This window comes from Dipteris shenzhenensis, chromosome 23 (genome assembly GCF_047967505.1).
Source record: "Dipteris shenzhenensis isolate YYH24624 ecotype China chromosome 23, Dip_SZ_1.0, whole genome shotgun sequence".
In the NCBI taxonomy this organism is placed as follows: Eukaryota; Viridiplantae; Streptophyta; class Polypodiopsida; order Gleicheniales; family Dipteridaceae; genus Dipteris; species Dipteris shenzhenensis.
In genome coordinates this window covers 22158385-22177162 of record NC_141618.1, presented here as the reverse complement: position 1 = coordinate 22177162, position 18778 = coordinate 22158385, and the positions used below count along the sequence as shown (strand labels likewise).

Here is an 18778-nt window from a genome sequence, read left to right as displayed (position 1 = left end):
GTGAGACTATCCACGAAGTTATTGCCAGTCTGTACACCTGGCACATTCTCCCATGCACTCAAAGATCATGTAGGTTTCAATGCAAGACAGAGGTTTCCAATGCTAGGACACCCAAGAGGCTCAATGTCCTTTTACTGATTACATTCACACCTTCATGGTATTTGGGGCGAATGTCAAGGTATATCATAGGCAGCTCAAGCCCTAGCATGAGGCTTTCCTTCTTCCTTGAATATAGCAATTCCTATTTTCCTGAGAGATACTCACCACCACCATCTGTGCGCAAACACTTTATGTAACACTCAAGCTCCTTCTCAGCCATCATTCAGTAATTGCAAAACACTTCATAAATGTGATGTAGTACCGTGCACCTGTTGGCGTCACATGCTCACATGGTCCCTGAATATTTGATTTAACAATTTCTAAAGGATACTGACTAACTTTGCTCCTCTTCCCCCTCTTTTGAAACGGAAGACGGGATTGCTTTCGAAACAAAAGTGCCTCACATACATACTCAAGATTCTGGGACCACATCGGGGTCACTCACGCACTCTCTCTCTCTCTCGACTGCATAGATTTCAACCTTACATGACCAACAGTGAGACTATCCACGAAGTTATTGCCAGTCTGTACACCTGGCACATTGCTCCCATGCACTCAAAGATCATGTAGGTTTCAATGCAAGACAGAGGTTTCCAATGCTTGGACACCCAAGAGGCTCAATGTCCTTTTACTGATTACATTCACACCTTCATGGTATTTGGGGCGAATGTCAAGTATATCATAGGCAGCTCAAGGCCTAGCATGAGGCTTTCCTTCTTCCTTGAATATAGCAATTCCTATTTTCCATCAATAGATTGAGTGGACAATATCCTCCACCATAATTCCTTCTTGACAGCTCAATGTGTCCCACTTACTTTGGCTTGACACGCTGTGCAGTATTTTTTTGGCATTCAGTGATTTCTCGCGTCAGCTTGACATAATACTCTTTCATGGTTGTCAGAAACGTCAAGTATGAAACGTTAGGTACGTTTTAGGGTCGAGTACCTAAAGTACCTAAACTTAAGAAACTTTAGAAACGTATCAATATATATATATATATATATATATATGAGGGGAAAGTCATCTTGGTTGCACACTTTTGGCCTAAAAGATATTTTATATATATATATCCTAAGTGGTTACCTCGTAACTCTTCCCTAGACCTATACTATCGAATGCTCATATGGGAAAGTGCGCTCCATATATATATATATATATATATAAAATATCTTTTAGGCCAAAAGTGTGCAACCAAGATGACTTTCCTCTCATATTTTTTGTTTCAACTAATAAAGAATAAAGGACAAACCGTTCTAATATACATGCTTGTCTGAGCAAGGTATTCTATAACATATCAACAAGTGTTGTCTCTTTCACCAAAGAAAAGACTATACCTTGCTTGAGGTCCTCAGCAAACTGATTCAAATCTTCATCAAGCCGTTTCAAGTGGCTGTCAATCTGCAAAGGGTAGCTAGAGGTTATTTTACATTAATCAAAATCTGCTCAAGCCTAATAATATGGCATGAAAAGATCAAAATATTTAGACAATCCTTCATATTACCTAGCATAAAATGCTTGTACCTTTTCATCAAGATTTGAGTATAGAGGCTAAGTGCAAGATAAAGATGCAACAGTGTCTTAATTATAGCTCTTAAAGTAGCTCCATTTGTTAATCATTCACAAATAAGGTGAGTATAACACATTTATTATCAAGCCTACCAAGCAATGATGGAGGTTGTGAAGTGGAATCAATAGCTTAAAGGACTTTGCACACCAGATGGTTAAAAAGATTCTTACCTCAAGTACCTCAATATACCATATATTGGAGTGACGATTTACTTATTAATAATATGCCCATTTGATCAGCTCACACAAAGTAATTCTCCCTTTTGTTTGTATGAACATGGTCTCATTGTAGCAAGCAACTTCCCTAGAGCCTTGAATCAAGGTCGTCCCTTCAGCAAGGTCACTGCCGTCAAGCTCTCACACTTGTGAGCCTCCTATCTCGGCTCTGATACCATGTTAGAAATCAACCAACAAAGGGTACGCACAGCGGAAGACTGATAGAATAGCCCACGAACACACAGTGTGTGGTGTGGGTGGAATCACAAACTTCTCTACTTAATGTGCTTCACATAGATGTGCTCCACCTCGAGCGTATGTAGACTCTCTGTCCAAAGATCTCAGCACCTTGCTGCCCTGGTAGACAACCAAGGATTCAGCCCTATGAGCTAAGTCTGCAGCACCTCTGGTCTCTCCTCCTTCACCTGGATGTAGGCTCAAGGAAGGGGCTCCTGCTGCTCTTTCCTGCTCAGCTTCATGCTATCCTGCTGGATGTGAAATGAGGCCACAAGGACCTCCTTTTATAGGGGCAAGCCCCCCTTCAAACTGACTGACCGGCACCCTTGCTGGCTGACTTTTCTGCCCTCCAACCGACCCCACCAGCCCTATTTTATGGGGCTGTGTGCTGGCCGACCTGGTTGGCCAGATGACAAGCCAGCCCAGCCCTATTTAAGGGCAAGGCACTGCCCTTTTGCAGCTCTCTTGCTGCTCCACCTGGCCACCTGGGTGCCCTGCATACCTACCCTCCTGCCAGGCCTATTGCAGGCCATAGATCTGGCCACAACCCTGTCCATAGGCAGGTGCCTTACCTGCTGCAGCATCCCGCCATGTGTCACCAGCCACCAGCGCAACTGGCCCATGTCCCAGGCCCCAGTCCTGCCCTGACATGCTGCCACATGCTTCGCATATGCTGACGCCACTTTAGGTCCACTCCTTCTATGAACATCCTCTTTTCTCTGGGCAGTTCTTGCCCTAGGTCTCCCTCCCCCATGCTCTCCTCATTTGGGGGCTGATAGATGGGGAGGTGACCTTTCCAACAGTTACATGATGGTTTATGGAACATTTATGCTTGGTGAAGAGTACGTCATTCCCATCATCACACATGGTTGGAACAGAAAGCAAGCTCTTGTAAGACCTGGCACATATTTGATACTTTTTCCCATTTTTCATGGGAAGCCATTACACATTTGATATGTAAGTGTTTAATAGAGAAACCACATGTTCCTCATCTGAACAGCTCAATAGAGATCTTTGGCATAGAAGAATGGCTCACATCTAGCTCTTCTACTTCAATTCAGTCTCTTCCTGAGTTGTTGAATTTTTCTAGGGCCCAACGCTTGCTACTACCATTACCCACTACCAAGTAACTCTTGCTCCCAAGAGCCTGTTCTAGCTTTTAATACCATCTGTCTACTGTGATTGCTAGGAGGGACTGATTGTGCACTTGTGCAAGTGATTTGTTGAACCCACAGCTGTCTACTCTTTCCTACACCTGCAGAGATCCAGCCATATGGAAGCCACCTACATCCATTTTCTGAACCTGTGCCTAGCCTAGAGAACCTAGCAGCCAGTTACAGCCTCCTGCTCCAGTTTTGTCAGCTTCCTACATCCCAAAAACTGTACCATGGGCATGTACTCGAGAGGTGCACACATACATGTAAATGTAAACCACACTCGGATCTGGAATACACAGCAAGATATTGCAAAATCAATAACTGAATAAGAACGTCCAAGAGAGGAACCAAAATGTATTACAAAACAAACCACACTACATGGCTGCGCACCTCTGATGAGGTCTTCGGCAGTTATGGGAGGAGCCCAAAACTCTGTCTGACAGTTCACAACTATGTTCCGCTTACTGGATGAACCCTACATGCGTGCTAAGGTCTACTGCTAATGCTGGTTCCTCAGTCACACCCTGCTAGAACCTCTGTCTCCACCTTCTCTAGTGCATGGATGTACTTCTGGAAGCTGGAACAGATGGCAGACTGCTGCACCCTTGCTACTGCCAGAGAACCGGCCTTTAGTTAACTAAGGGCAGTAAACCGTAACTATCATAGCATTCACACATTCTACAGCCACATTGCATCATTCCCAATCACATCCATTAATTAATTGGCACTGAAAAACACTTGGAAATAAACTGAAAATAGCTGGATGGAGGCTAGAATGCCCTTGCTGAATGAAACAACACACGAGACACCCACCGGCCCCAAATGCCTTGGCATCCCTTTCAGTATTTATTTAATTCTTCTAGGAATGGAAATTGCTATACAACAAGGGTGCACCCTTATACTGTTCTGCTTGCATTTGTTTCTACCACCAGAGCCAACACTTGGCCTCTGCTTGCATCCAGATTCCAAATTCCAGTGCACCATAGTACCCCATTGCCAGGGTCAAGGCTAAGGCATAACTCAACAATTGTGTCACCTGTCTATGACAAAGCATCAAAGCGAATCCCCGGAAATGCTCAAATAGCCTCAACGCATCAAACTGCAACCAATCTGTTCCTCTGGCACCAACCAGGCATACCCTCTGTGACTGGGTATCTACTTACAGCCCGTAAATGCCCAGAAAGAACTCCAAAAGCAACGAGTCTCCAAGATAGCAAAAACAAACCAGATGGAAGACAGAATGTCCATACCCGCTTTCCATGGAAGAGGGGCAAGCCCTATTGCTCCCCTGCTTTTTGCAATTGCTGCAGATTCACTAGGATGGCTTATTCACAATGAAACTGAAAGTCGTACCATTAAAGGCATTGAGCTCCCCTCAGGTAAGCAACTTAGCAGCCAGCAATTTGCAGATGACACTAACTTCACTCCTAAGAACACAAGACAGGACATCAAGTCTGGCAAGAGACAGGATTGGAACATAGCTTCTGCTTAAGCTCTTCGAAAGCTGCAATTTCCTTAGTACCCCATCTGAAAGACACTACTTTCTTCTGTAGGGCAAAATAGCAAATAAACGGCCTGTAGTGAGATGACCCAGTTGCCTGCATGGCAGTCCATGGGCCTGACACCATGGCTATCTGTACTATAACATATCTGTCCTGGGTCTTTAGTGGCTGCCCTGTATGTTGCCCCACATGGCATCCTCTCTTTCCCTCCTTGCTCCCCCTTTAATGCTGCAAGTGTCACTCCCCATACTCCCCTCATTTTGGGGCTTACAAACGGGGAAATGACCCTAATTCTGTGACATGGCTTAGGTGCTGAAGGGAGCTGGAGCTCTTGACCAAGAAGTCAACGCTGTCTTTTGACTTGTGTTTGTCAACTACTGGTTCTGCAAGACCAACTGACGTTGTTACTGTCCAAATCTGCATGATTATTATCCGCATGACCTAGATTTAAGTGTGACTGACATCAATCTGCTTATGGCAGCCCTTGTAGTTGCCCTGACATGGCTGAATAATAGGCAGATGCCCATGGCCTGTAGCATGCTCATGACAAGCTTCCAAGCTTTAGGTAGATCAGCCCTGGTTCCCCTGGCTCTCTATGTGGAGTCCTTGGGACAGTTATTTTTCAGCCCATTGCCATATTTATTGGAGCATGGTATGAAGCTCTTTTGCTGCCTGCTTTGCTGTATATATATTCAAGATCTGAGTAAACACAAATCCAGCAAATCCTAAACACCCTTCTTGAATCAAATCGTAGCAACTTCAGGGCTTTGGGGCAGATCGCAGCAGAGACAACGCCTCCAAGAATAATTCACAGCAAGTCTAGGGCTCAATGGAGGGCAAGAAATCCAAATCGCAGTAGGTATAGTGGTCCCAAGTGGCTGAAAACAGTTCGCAGCAGGAACTCGCCCTCAAAACAGGTCCCGCATGCCAAGAACTAGTACATATGGCACTGGAATCTGCTGTGCAATACCTTGAGAAGAGAGCAAGAGTAGAGGAAGTGATTCGCAACAAGAAAAAGGGTGCTGGAAGAGAGAAGAAGACAATACATAGCACTAGGGCCCAGAAATAACGGTTGGACCCCCCCGAAGGTCTATTGCAATATAAATAAACTTTGTACAACTAGCACTGAGAAGAGCATGAACCTGAGTACAATCTTGAATGAATCTAGGAGCTCTGAGGGGCCTTCTTTTATAGGCTTGGCCTAGCTAAAAGCTAGACCTTCTTTTCTAAAGCTACTTTTTACAAAAGCCAAGCTTTCCTGCTTTTAACCCACCTACGGACAACTTTTATGTTCTCTTTAGAACCCCATGGGTCCTTCTTTAATAGTGCCGTCTCCCGGGTGCTTTTTGCCTTGTGGGACCTGCTTTTTGCCACTTGCTCCAACTTTTTGAGCCTTGTAGCACTCTTCCGAGTCCTACACAAAGTCTAACACTTTAACCCATTAAAGGTTAGCGAAATGCATGCATTCCTAGTTCATGGACTAATCCTAGTCCCTTGTGCTCAATTATTACTTGTGTGCACACTCGAGGAGAGAGATCTAAGAGCTAGTGTGATCCGTACCCAATGAGATGAATGATGTCCATTATTGTTTTCAAGAAAGAGACTTCTATAAAAACCCGCGAGAGCAAGCTCAAAGCGGAATACATTATGAAACCATGAGGATAAATAAACCCCCTCAAAATGAGGTGGAAAACAACCAACGCTGAGGGTCATCAACCCTGTAAGAGTCTCAGAGAAGAAAGGAGAATCCTTCCATTCCCTAAAGAAAGAAGCCCTCCTAGCTGAGGCTACATGAGAGTCTCCCTGCATACTCGTCCATACGGCCATCAAGGTATGTATGGTGTCTGTCCAGATACTAGTAGCCAATGTGTGCGAGGGATGAATCTGAGTTCCCTCCAATGCCTCTGTGCATCTGGCTCTCCAGATATGCCAGGCTGCTATGCTCGCCAGTATCTCCCAAGAGGTATCCACAGAGGCATGTACAACTACAAAAGGAAGGTGTGGTACCACATCCAAAGAACATGACTCAACCTGATGACGTCGATATTAAATAGCCTGAGAAGAGTCAAGTCTCTCATAAAAGACCTGAGGCCCCATAAGAGAAAGCTAAGCCACTGAGCCCCATGTCATAAAGAATAGGGAGTGCACAAAGTGACTAAAAATCCTGGCTACCCCCATCCAAATCATCCTCGCCTGTCTGCAATCCCATAAGCAATGTTGAATCGTCTCCAAAGCAAAGAGGCAACGAGGGCAAGTAGGGTCGGCTCCGAATCTCGATCTCCAAAGATTCACTGCAATCCCACCATGGATAGAAAGCCAAAAGAAAAGAGTGATCTATCTATTCCTGTGGGATTTCCAGAGTCTCTTCCAAAAGTACCTCTGCAAATCCGCAGTGATATCAAATGCCTCCCAATGAGGAGCTCTGGAAGGTCTCCAACCTCTACTACTGAGCTGGAATCTCCTGGCATTACTGACATGTAGCGAATGAAGGGGATGCTCTTCTCTCGATGCCCTGCGTCAATCCACTCCCACTCTCCAAGGTCCCACTGCAAGTACCTAATGGGAACTCCCTCGTAGAGCCAAAGTCTCCAAGATCCAGTGGAGAGAAGCCGAGGGTCTAGGTCAAGGAACCATTCTGAATCTGATCCTTGCACCAAAAGACCTACAACCCTAATAGGCTGAAAGGCAAACTCAAGCAAGATGTCCTCTGTGGACCTGAACAATCTGCCACCATCATGCACATCAAAAACCAAGGCATCCTCATGTGCATCTCGAAAGGCCAAAACCTGAAGAGGAACACCCCCTCTTGTAAAAGCACCTCCCCAAGTGGAGCAAGTGAGTGACATGTCATCTGTGTCTACCCAATCCGCTGGAAGGGCTGCCTCAATCTGCAAGATCCTCCCTACACTCCCCCTGAGATGTCCTGTCAACTGAGATTTGGTCTCCTTTGGAAGCCTGCGGAAAGCTTTCCATGATCCCAGAGATGAGGCAGCTCCCCTCTCCCATCTGGACCACTGCATGTAGAGTGAAGCACCAAGTGGTCTACCAAGATTATCCAATATAATGTCATTCCACATGACCGGTTGCCTATCAATCTCTTCACGAGAGGAAGGGGGAATCCTCCGAAGAGTGCTCCTGAAGATGCCCATGCTTTCAGGATGGCAACCATGAGAGGGAACGAAGGAGACCTGAGGTGTGCTGCGGTGAAGATCCATCTAATACTGCCCATCCAGTCTCCTCCTGAAGAAGGTGTGCACGTCTGTATGCCGCTAATAAGAAATGCCTTCCACAGCTCTTGCCCTGGCATAAGTCCCCGCACCACCATCTTGCAGAGTAAAGCTCTACACTGTAAATCTGGATCAATAATATTGAGACCCTCTTCTTGTGTAGGGAGGATGAGGGTCTCCCAAGCCACCCTAGCTAAAGCATCTGTTGTGCCATCAAGCCCACTCCGAAGAAAATTTCTGACCGGTCTCCTGAGCTGAATGATGCAATCCCTAGAACGGCACCAGCAAGAACAAACCTACCAGGCTGTGGCCAAGAGGACCTTGTTGACCACCACAACTCTAGAGGCAAGGTCTAGCTTGGCTGAGCTCCAAAAAAAGGAGCTTCCTCCTAATGCTCTCCAACACGAGAGCAATTGTTGTGTGGAGAAAATATCCAAGCCAATGTAGCAGCCCAAATATCTGACTGGCACACCCCTCTGAGCCCAAGTGAAACCTATGTCAAGCCCCCAATCTGGAGTGTCCTCGTCACTAATCCAAAAGCCATTGGATTTATGCCAATTTATATGCATCCCCACCGCCAAGCAAAATAAATCCAATGTTGTCCTGAAAGAAGTGAGCGTCTATGGTGTGGCATCTAAGTAAACTGCCGTATCATCTGCCAACTCACTGTCCCCTGCTCTTTGATCGAGCAATGTCTGCTAATGAGCCCTTGTTGCAGCAAGGCGCTCCTAAATCCAAGCATCTGAAGGGCGTTTCTGCTCTTCCCTTTGCAAAGCTGCCAACTGCTGGCGAGAATACCAATCTCACCTCTAAGAATATCTCGTCTCCTGATACTAGCAACTGAGTGGTATGAGGCCGAGGAGCAAGTGCTGGACCTGTACCACCCCCTGTCGAGGCCGAGGAGCAAGTGTTGGACCTGTACCACCCCCTGTCGAGGCCGTGGGACGGTAGCTGTACCAGAGGGCTTCTTGGGCCTTTTCTTCTTCCTGGGGCAATCCCTGGCAAAGTGTCCAATGGTCCTGCATATCCTGCACTAGTCCTGCCTGCCTGCAATCTCTACTCTCTGACCAAAAAAAGAACCATCTGGGTGCTGAGGCATAACATGGTCCATCGTGAGGTTAGGATCCTTATGGAGGACCCTAGCTCTAGGTACCCCATCAGCCTTGGTTGCCTCTGTTGCAGTCAACGGCAACCCAGGGAGGGGTGGGATCTCAGCAACCACGCCAAAATGCTCCGCAATAATAGAAAGAAATTGATGGTAAACCTGGGGAAGCCTGGGAAATCTGATGAAGAGTGAAGAATTTTCCTTGTCTGCTTCCACTGGGTCGAAACCAATATTGAAGGCGTCAAAGAAAATCTTCCTGTGTCCCAAGTGTAAAAACTCAGCTTTGAGCACGGTGCTCACAGCGTCTGGAGTGTCAAAGACAACCTGGAAAAAACCTTGTCCTAGAAGACGAACATCTAAAAGTCGTGGAGTGAGGTCTGGGGGAAGAGCCGCAAGGATGGTCCTCCTCAGGGTGATTGTGGCACCCGCCGCATACCATTGGGTTCAGGTTCGTGTGCAGATTCCACCTTCAGTTCACGAGGATGCATTAGTTGACTCTGCTTCAGCTCAGGCTGTCCCTCCAGTCTCACCTCACACAGTCCAAGACGCTTCAACTTCGACCTCCTCCCCTGGACCCAGCGGATCCACCTTTATTTGGTTTGGTACCAGACACTCTCCACGAGGCAGGAGAGGTCTCCACGACCGTGCAGACACAGGGTCGTCTTGAGCAGTCCTCACTTCCTCCCTTGGATAGGGAAAAGGGGATGGTTTACACTATTGATCCTCTTCCCCAATAGGGATCCTTCGCACTCTGGTGTCTGGCCTAATTCACAGGAACTCATTTTCAGCTCTGATAGATGCTTCAGATTTCCCAGAGGAGTTTGTGCCCTCTACTTTTGGTGAACCAGTGATTGGGTTCCTGTTGACAAGGCTTCTTCGTTAGGTGGCAGGGTTCTTTCCCTTGTTGATTTTCCGCCACTTGGTTCCATTCCTCGCTCCTCGAGCAGGAGGTCTTCCCCTGTTGAGGGGTTTGTTTCCGCCACTAGGTCGGGTAAGGTGTTCCATTCTACATCTTCCTGTCAATGAGGATTGTTGGCTGGAACATACAGGGCCTGGGTGGCGTCTCCGAGATCAGCTTCATCCAGGTGTTACTAGGAGTTCCATTGATGTCTTATTTATTCAGGAGCACAAACTGCATTCTAGGGATTGTGCCAAGTCAGGCAAGTTGCTTTCTGGCCATACGTTTTGGTCGCTTGTCTTGGGCACTAGCGGAGACACTTATATTTCAGTTTCACAGTCGCGTTCTCCCCTTAGTTGTTGGACACAGAGTCATTATCCCCTATAGAGCTTAGTGGATTATTCTCTTGATTGGAGGGCGTAAGGTTGGTTTCCTTAACCTGTATGCCTCCAATATTGAGGGGAACGTATCATTATGTGGAAGTATTTGCTCTCTTGGGCCCTCATTGTGGATTCATGGGTGATTGGAGGTGAATTTCACATGGTTGAGTTACTGTCATACAAAAAACAGGGGGACTTCACTCTTTGGAGAGAGCAGCTTGGGATGCCTCCCTTTTTTACTACTTTGGCTGAGATACTTGGTTGGACGATGCCTTTCTTATTCAGCCACAGTCCCTCCTGTGCACTTGGTCGAACAGGAGGCAGTAGATGCCTATTCATGCATGCATTGATAGATTCTATGTAGATGATTGGGCACTAGACAGAGGTGGATCGGTATGCATTGTTGCTGGGGTTTCCACTTCATACCACTTTCCTGTTGTGCGGGCTATCTCAGAGCCTCACATGAGAGGTTGGTCTGCCAACATCAGGATTCCAGATGCCTTGTATACAGAGGAGGACCTTACTGAGGCAGCCTTGCACATATGGGTTTCTCATATCCAAGGTGGGCAGCCATCTCCATAGATAAACATGGAAAAGAAAATATTTACAAAGTAACTTAGCAAATGACGGTTGGTCAATATGACAACTTATGTGCCTTGTAGCACAGCTCTAGTAAGACCCTGAGCTGCTGCAACTCGTCTTCAAAAAATGTAATAGTTTTCGCGGCCAGTGGAGGTAAAATAGGATTGGCTGACGGAATATCCATCGCCAATAGAGGTGAGGAGGCCGATTCGAACACTTTTGAGGTTCCGGCCGCTCCAAAAAGCGCTGCGGGAGAAGGAAAGAGGGGGGGAGCAAAGAAGGGGATGGAAAGAGGAAGGAGGTAGAGTAGAGGGCTGAGGCGGGGGGATAGGGAGCGGGGGAGAGGAGAGGGGGGTAGATGAGAGGGCTGAGACAGAGGGTAGAGGAGAGGGCTGAGGCGGGAGGTAGGGAGCGGGGTAGAAGAAAGGGGGTAGAGGAGAGCAGGGTAGAGGAGAGGGAGGAAGAGGCAGGGGGGTAGGGAGCAGGGAAGAGGGGGGGTAGGGGGCAGGGTAGGGAGCGGGGAAGAGCGGGGGGCTGAGGCGTAGGGAAGGAAGCGGGGTAGAGGGCGGGGTAGAGGCAGAGGGAAGGGAGCGGGGTAGAGGGTGAGGTAGGTAGCGGGGTAGAAGGCGGGGTAGAGGGCGAGGTAGGGAGCGGGGGTAGAGGGCGGGGGTAGGCAGGGAAGGGGAGTGGGCTGAGAGGGGAGGGGTTGGGCTGAGAGGGAGAGGAGAGAAGGGGGAGTGGGCTGAGAGGGAGAGGAGGAGAAGGGAGGGAGGGGTTGAGGGAGAGGGAGGGGGAGGGGCTGAGGGCGAGGGAGAGGGAGGGGCTGAGGGAGAGGGAGCACCAAGGGAGCAGGGACACTAACCCAAGAAAGCAGTCATGATGTCCATTATGTCTACCACTATCATAGGAAATTCGCTATCGACCCCGATCATGGAAAGGTCATATGTTATGCTCTAGCCGAGATAGCATGACCTCGGATAGATCGGTGGGCATTTTCTCTAAGATGACCAACTTTTGTAATAATTAATGCGCGTAATTAAATGGTCAAGAGAAGTAACTGCCAAGGTCCTAGGTGAGGGCGTAATGGCATTGACTAGATAGTTCTAATAGGGCTAGGGCCTAGGTGCATCTAAATGTGCAAATTGCCAAGGGGCAATTGTTTTAAAAGGGAACCCCAAGAGAGGGGTGAAAAAGGATGCATCTAAGTAAGGGCCTAGAATGTGAACATGTGGCCAGGAACTATCTAGGGAGATGTGGGTCTCAAGGATAAGGATGAGAAAAAATAACGAAAAAAAAAAGGGAAGATACGTAATGAGACGAATCCTATCCTGAGAGTTGGCTGGGAGGAAAAACGAATTGCCATCGCCCGTAACTGCCCGTAACTTTGGAATGGTGTTACATTTGGTATCAGAGCCCAGGAATTCAGAGAGGGTTCGACGGACTTATGACTTACGACGGACAGACGGGATCCATGCTGACCTGTGACGTGTTCGACGAATAGTATAGGGGTGATCACGAAATACGACGGTAGGGTGGTTGTTGCCACTGCCGTGATTGCGACGTAGAGATTGGTGCTACTCGTGGACTACGGAGGGAAGCCATTCGTGAACGGGGAGACCTTCGACGAAGATGGTCCGTGACTGACGCCAGCAAGGGAGAGTCGACGGCCAGCAAGGAATTGATCGACGAAAAAAACTGACGGGCTCATCCTCACCTAGACCAAGGCTGTGCGGGAAAGGAAGTCGTTGAGACTGGAGCGATGGGAAATAATCAGGCGCAGCTTCTAGAATAGACCAGCGTCGGAATTGACGATCTAAATGGTTTAACACTTGGTATCATCACGGCGAATCAGATGAAGACATGGGATAATCGGAACTGACGAAAAGCCCAGGGAGCATCTTTTCCGTTCGCTTGAGTTTATCGTTTTTCACCAGAAAAAGGAGGCAGTATATATTTTCCTTTAAAAAAAAAAATTTCCCTTTCAACAAAATGGAAGCAGAAGGGCAGAGTTCAAGGGTGAATCCTAGTGAGTCTAGAGCTCAATCTACACAACAGATGTCACATCACGTAGCACCTACATTGATTGGTAGGATTTCAATATTGGAGGATGCTTTACAGCAGATTATGAACCAGCAGCTTCAGGTGAATGCTGGTCAAAATGAGATTAGGGAGATGGTGCAAGCCTTGTCGGCTAGACCGTCTAGGATATGAGATGGCCAAGTTGGCTAATCTTATAACAGAGGAGTTCTCTGAATGTTTTAGGGATGAACTACCTTATGGGTTACCTCCAGAGCGGAAAGTTCAGCATAAGATTGAACTGATCCTGGGGGCAGAACCTGTAAATAGACCTCCCTATAGAATGAGTTTTACTGAAGAAGCAGAGGTGCGTAGGCAACTGGAAGAATACCTCAAGTTGGGGCAGATTCAACCAAGTTTCTCACCTTTTGCTTCACCAGTGATATTAAAGAGGAAAAAGGATGATACGTTTCGTCTCTGTATAGATTACAGAGCATTGAATAATATCACTGTTAAGCACAGGTATCCGATGGCTCGGATTGATGATTTGCTAGATGCATTACATGGAGCCGTGATTTTCAGCAAGATAGATCTTAAGTGCGGCTATCATCAGATTCGGATTAGAGCTGAAGATGTGCATAAAACCGCTTTTAGAAGCAGGTTTGGTCATTATGAGTTTTTGGTAATGCCCTTCGGACTTACCAATGCTCCAGCAACCTTCGTCATGCTTATGAACGATTTACTACGTCCGTATATCGGAAAGTTCGTAGTACATTTTATTGACGATATCTTGATATTCAGTAAGAGTGTTACTGAGCATTGTGAACACTTAAGGATAGTGTTCAGTACTTTGAGGAAAGCCAATCTTTACGTGAATAAAAAGAAAACTATACTGTGTATGGTTAGGCTTGAGTATTTAGGGTTCATAATTACTCCACAGGGGGTAGAAATGGATCCGAAGAAAGTGGCTGCGATACTAACTTGGCCAATCCCTCAGAGTCTGACCGCGTTGCGATCATTCTTGGGATTTGTCCAATTTTATAGAAGGCATGTCAAAGGATATTCCGAAATAGTATCGCCATTGACTGATCTGACCTCAGATAAAGTACCTTTTATTTGGGGACAAAATCAACAAGAAAGTTTTAACACCATAAAACAAGCTGTGGTCTCAGGACCGGTGTTAAAAATAGTTGATCCCCAGAAACCGTTGTTCCTAGAAACCGATGCAAGTGGCATTGCGGTAGGAGCAGTCCTCCTTCAAGAGGGAAGGCCAGTAGCCTTTGAAAGCAAGAAGCTTTCTCCCTCTCAAAGGAATTGGCCAACTCATGAATTGGAGTTGTATGCTGTTATCCATGCTTTAAAAACATGGAGGCATTATCTGTATGGTTCAGAGTTTTATGTGGATGTGGATCATGATACTCTGAAACATTTCTGTAAACAGCCTGACTTGAGGGGCCGCCAAGCTAGGTAGGCAGAGCTCATGCAGGAGTTTAATCTAACGATTCGGTACCGAAGAGGAAAAGACAATAAGGTAGCTGATGCGTTGTCTCGCATTATGCACAATCTGAGTTTCACGGTATTAGAGAGTGCTCTAATGACCGAGATCAGAGAAACTCAGAAGGTGGACGAGTTTGTCCAGAGCTTATGGCCTAAGGCTCATGTGTTAAAACCCGGGGAAAATGAAAAGGATGACCTGGCATCCAGAAAAGGCCAAACTTATGCAAGATATACCATAAGGGATGGTATGCTAGTTAGAAATGGCAAGGTTGTAGTACCTGGTCAGAATGATCTCAGGCAGAGAGTCATTCGACAATGCCATGATAGCCCGTGTGCGGGACATCCAGGAGTCGAGAAGACATATGATCTCGTAAAGCGAGATTTCTTTTGGCCAAAGATGAAAAAACATATTCATGAATATGTGACACGGTGTTTCTCGTGTCAGGTAAGTAAGGCCGAGCGGGTGAAGCCACCCGGACTTTTACAGCCCTTGGAAATACCACTAAGTAAGTGGGAGAGCATTTCCATGGATTTTATTGTAGGACTACCTGCAACGCAAGGAGGGTATAATTCTATCCTTGTGGTGGTTGATCGTGTAACCAAGATGGCTCACTTCATTCCGACTAGAGAGTCTGTTAGTGCCCCGCAAGTAGCGGATTTGTTTATTAGACATATATTTCGTCTGCATGGATTGCCTAGATCCATAGTGTCAGACAGAGATGTCAGGTTTACCGGTCATTTTTGGACAGCGGTATTTGAGACACTAAGGACTGAGTTGGGAATGAGTAGTGGGGATCATCCTGAGACGGATGGTCAGACGGAGAGAGTCAACCAGACTTTAGAGGATATGCTGAGAGCATATGTGTCATTGAGGCAACATACATGGGACAAGTCGTTGCCATTGTTGGAGTTTGCCTACAATGATCGAAAACATTCATCTACCGGGTTCAGTCCGTTTGAGCTGAACTATGGTTATAGACCAGCCAATCCGACTATAGTTGGAATACCTCAGAAAGTGCCTAGTGCCGCGAACTTTGTAGTTCAGATGCGGGAGATGCTAGCACTTGCGAGAGCTAATATCCGCCAGGCTATGGATAGAGCCAAGGTGTATGCGGATGAAAATCGGTCTATAAGAGTATTTGAAGAAGGAGAAAAAGTTTTTCTCAGAATTCCTTCGCACTCGAAGTCGTTGACTTCAGGAGAGTGTGCTAAGTTATCACCTCGATACTGTGGGCCGTGGTTAATTCTAAAGAGAATAGGCAGTGTAGCCTATAAATTAGAATTGCCACAGGGGTGTAAGGTGCACCCGGTTTTTCATGTTTCACGCTTAAAGAAATTTTTGCATTTAGGTGACTCACTAATCGAAGGTGTGGTTTTGTTTCAGGAGATAGAGGATATTGCAAGGCGCAAACCAACAAGAATCCTGGACCGAGGAACGATGCAAATACGAAATCGGAAGATACCCACGGTGTTGGTTGCATGGCATGGTCAGCCTCTATCGGAAGCTACCTGGGAATCCGTATACCAGTTGCGGAGAGCATTCCCAGATTTCATCATCGAGGACGCTGATGCTTGAAGAGGGAAGGAATGTTATGCTCTAGCCGAGATAGCATGACCTCGGATAGATTGCATGGCATGGTCAGCCTCTATCGGAAGCTACCTGGGAATCCGTATACCAGTTGCGGAGAGCATTCCCAGATTTCATCATCGAGGACGTTGATGCTTGAAGAGGGAAGGAATGTTATGCTCTAGCCGAGATAGCATGACCTCGGATAGATCGGTGGGCATTTTCTCTAAGATGACCAACTTTTGTAATAATTAATGCGCGTAATTAAATGGTCAAGAGAAGTAACTGCCAAGGTCCTAGGTGAGGGCGTAATGGCATTGACTAGATAGTTCTAATAGGGCTAGGGCCTAGGTGCATCTAAATGTGCAAATTGCCAAGGGGCAATTGTTTTAAAAGGGAACCCCAAGAGAGGGGTGAAAAAGGATGCATCTAAGTAAGGGCCTAGAATGTGAACATGTGGCCAGGAACTATCTAGGGAGATGTGGGTCTCAAGGATAAGGATGAGAAAAAATAACGAAAAAAAAAAAGGAAGATACGTAATGAGACGAATCCTATCCTGAGAGTTGGCTGGGAGGAAAAACGAGTTGCCATCGCCCGTAACTGCACGAGTGGAAGGAATTAACTTTGGAATGGTGTTACATCATATAGAAGTCTAGACAGAACTTCAATGATCAATGCCTTACTACCAAAATAAAAAATGGTTACAACTTCATATCAAACCCTAGTCCCAAAAGCAGATCACTCGTTCAAAAATTGCCTGTTGTTAGAGAGGAGGTGCAAAAGGACAATATGTACTTAGTAAAGCTTCAGTTGAACACCCCTGTAAGTTGCTCATCTATGCTAGAGTAATCGATTGCAGCGAGCAACTAAAAGCATGCCAATGGTCTACAGATAGTAGTTCTTTATGAAACTTGACTCAAATGCCGATCATGCTAAGTGTCCTATCTTGCTTAGCCAATCAACCTAGCTGACCAATTTGCTTTCCAGACAGTGGCCAGACTGGCGTTGTCACCCAGCTAGATACTTCCCAAAATAAGCTGGGTGCTCTCAATGTCCCATTGAGCTTTGCAGAAGTGGTTCATTGCTTCTATAGACGGTGAAATCTTTGATGAGGTATATCACAAAGCATGAAACACACAGTGTAATAATGAGAAAGAGAAACCCTTTTCCGATATCTGTAGCCTAATTTTTTCTATAAAAACTTCCCCACAAAAAAGGACGGTTATTTTAATTTACAGCACCGATGTATCATTGATGCACATCAGAAGCTGCTTGTGATCGTGATCTAGAATTCAAATTCTATCCTCAACAATTAACTTTCCTATGGCTTTCATTCTTCAAATCCATACAGAAACCTATATTTTCTTTACATACATTTCATCAGCGGATGAGTGTTGTCCTAAGAACACATCCAATCTCAGCATTTGTTAAGACACAGCTTTCGGTCAAGTCAAAATGTCAACACAGGGAAGCATTTCTTACCAAGTCATAAGCTTGTTGTGCTAGTAGAACCTTCTCTGTACAGAGACTCAATGCATTCTCCTGGTTAGCCTCGATTTCCTTCCTTAATTTCTCCACTATTTCCTCTTGATCCGGAGTAGTCTTTTTAGAGTGTTGAGAAGGAAAACTCAAGCAATATTTCGTCTGCTCCTTCGTTTGACTGATCATAGCTGCCTTTAGAAAAGAATATAAGTAGAGATTCACCAGACTTTCTCGTTTTTGTGCAAATCTGTTCGATCGGTTGCGGCAAACCCAAAAATAAATAAAATAAAATTGGAACCATACTTTGCGATCGTTCATCCAATTCTCTCATTGTTGACAAAAGTCTCTGAAGGTCGGCGGGAAGGGAGCTAGAATCTGTAAAAATATCTCGAAATGTAACGTTTGCCCGTCTGCTATGAATTGAATCTCGTTTAAGACGAAAACTCAATCCTAAGGGTAGCAATTCAAGCAGAAGTGATGCGTAGAACATGTACACTCGGGGTAGGCATTGAGACAGGAAGCCAAAAACCCTAATGTAAAAAAAAAATACAGGAATGAAACCAAAATGCGAGCTGAAGATAAGGAAGCTACAATCAAGGTAATCGTCCACGAAGACGCCAGTCCTTGCAATAGCCATGACTCGATCATCAGAACCACAACGCTAATTTCATAATTTAAAATCGCTCCATCTGCTGTTGCTTATTTCGTTTGACGGCACAAACGAGGAAATGGCACCTCGAATTTGTAATGTTTATGAGATATGAGATGAGATGGGTTATAGTACACTAATTTAGCACTCGTTTGGTAGAACGACATAAACACATATGTCCTAGGCCATTTCTATGTCCTCTTAACTTAAGGGGCTTAGCACATGGGAAGAAATAGGATGGGAATGGGAAAAGGTGGTTCCAAGCCCTCCCTTGCATATTTCTATCCTATTCCCATCCCACCATGTGATAACAAAAAAAGAATCAGAGCTAGGTTTAGGAGGACACATGGTATCATTTCATGTGTTTAGGAGGTGGGGACCACGTGGGGACAAGGACACATGTCATCCTTCCATGTTTTTAAATCCCTAAAAAAGGGGAACCCATTCTGATTGCTAAGGTCTAGAGGCCATGGTCTAGGATAGGAGAAAAAGTGGCTACTCCCATTCTAAATCCATCCTAGACCACTAGGTGTAAGATGGGAGCAATGATGACAAAAAGATTCTCATCATAAACCCATGCTAGTCCCATCCATGTGCT

General features: G+C 46.0%; 1 protein-coding gene across 2 annotated transcripts in view; it reads right to left on the bottom strand.

Annotated features, from left to right (window-relative positions):
• The window catches only part of ING2 (PHD finger protein-like protein), a 31697-nt gene extending 13410 nt beyond the window's left edge, over nt 1-18287 (bottom strand). The window contains exons 1-4 of one of the 2 annotated variants that reach the window (XM_087394469.1): nt 18123-18287; nt 17835-17906; nt 17532-17723; nt 1434-1497 (exon numbers count right to left, since the gene is read on the bottom strand). In XM_087394469.1, coding sequence (XP_087250595.1) covers nt 1434-1497; nt 17532-17723; nt 17835-17849 — 271 coding nt within the window. In that variant the 5' untranslated portion in view covers nt 17850-17906; nt 18123-18287. The remainder of the gene's footprint in view (nt 1-1433; nt 1498-17531; nt 17724-17834; nt 17907-18122) is intronic. The other variant, XM_087394468.1, reaches the window with a different exon arrangement.
• Nucleotides 18288-18778: the final 491 nt, after the last annotated feature.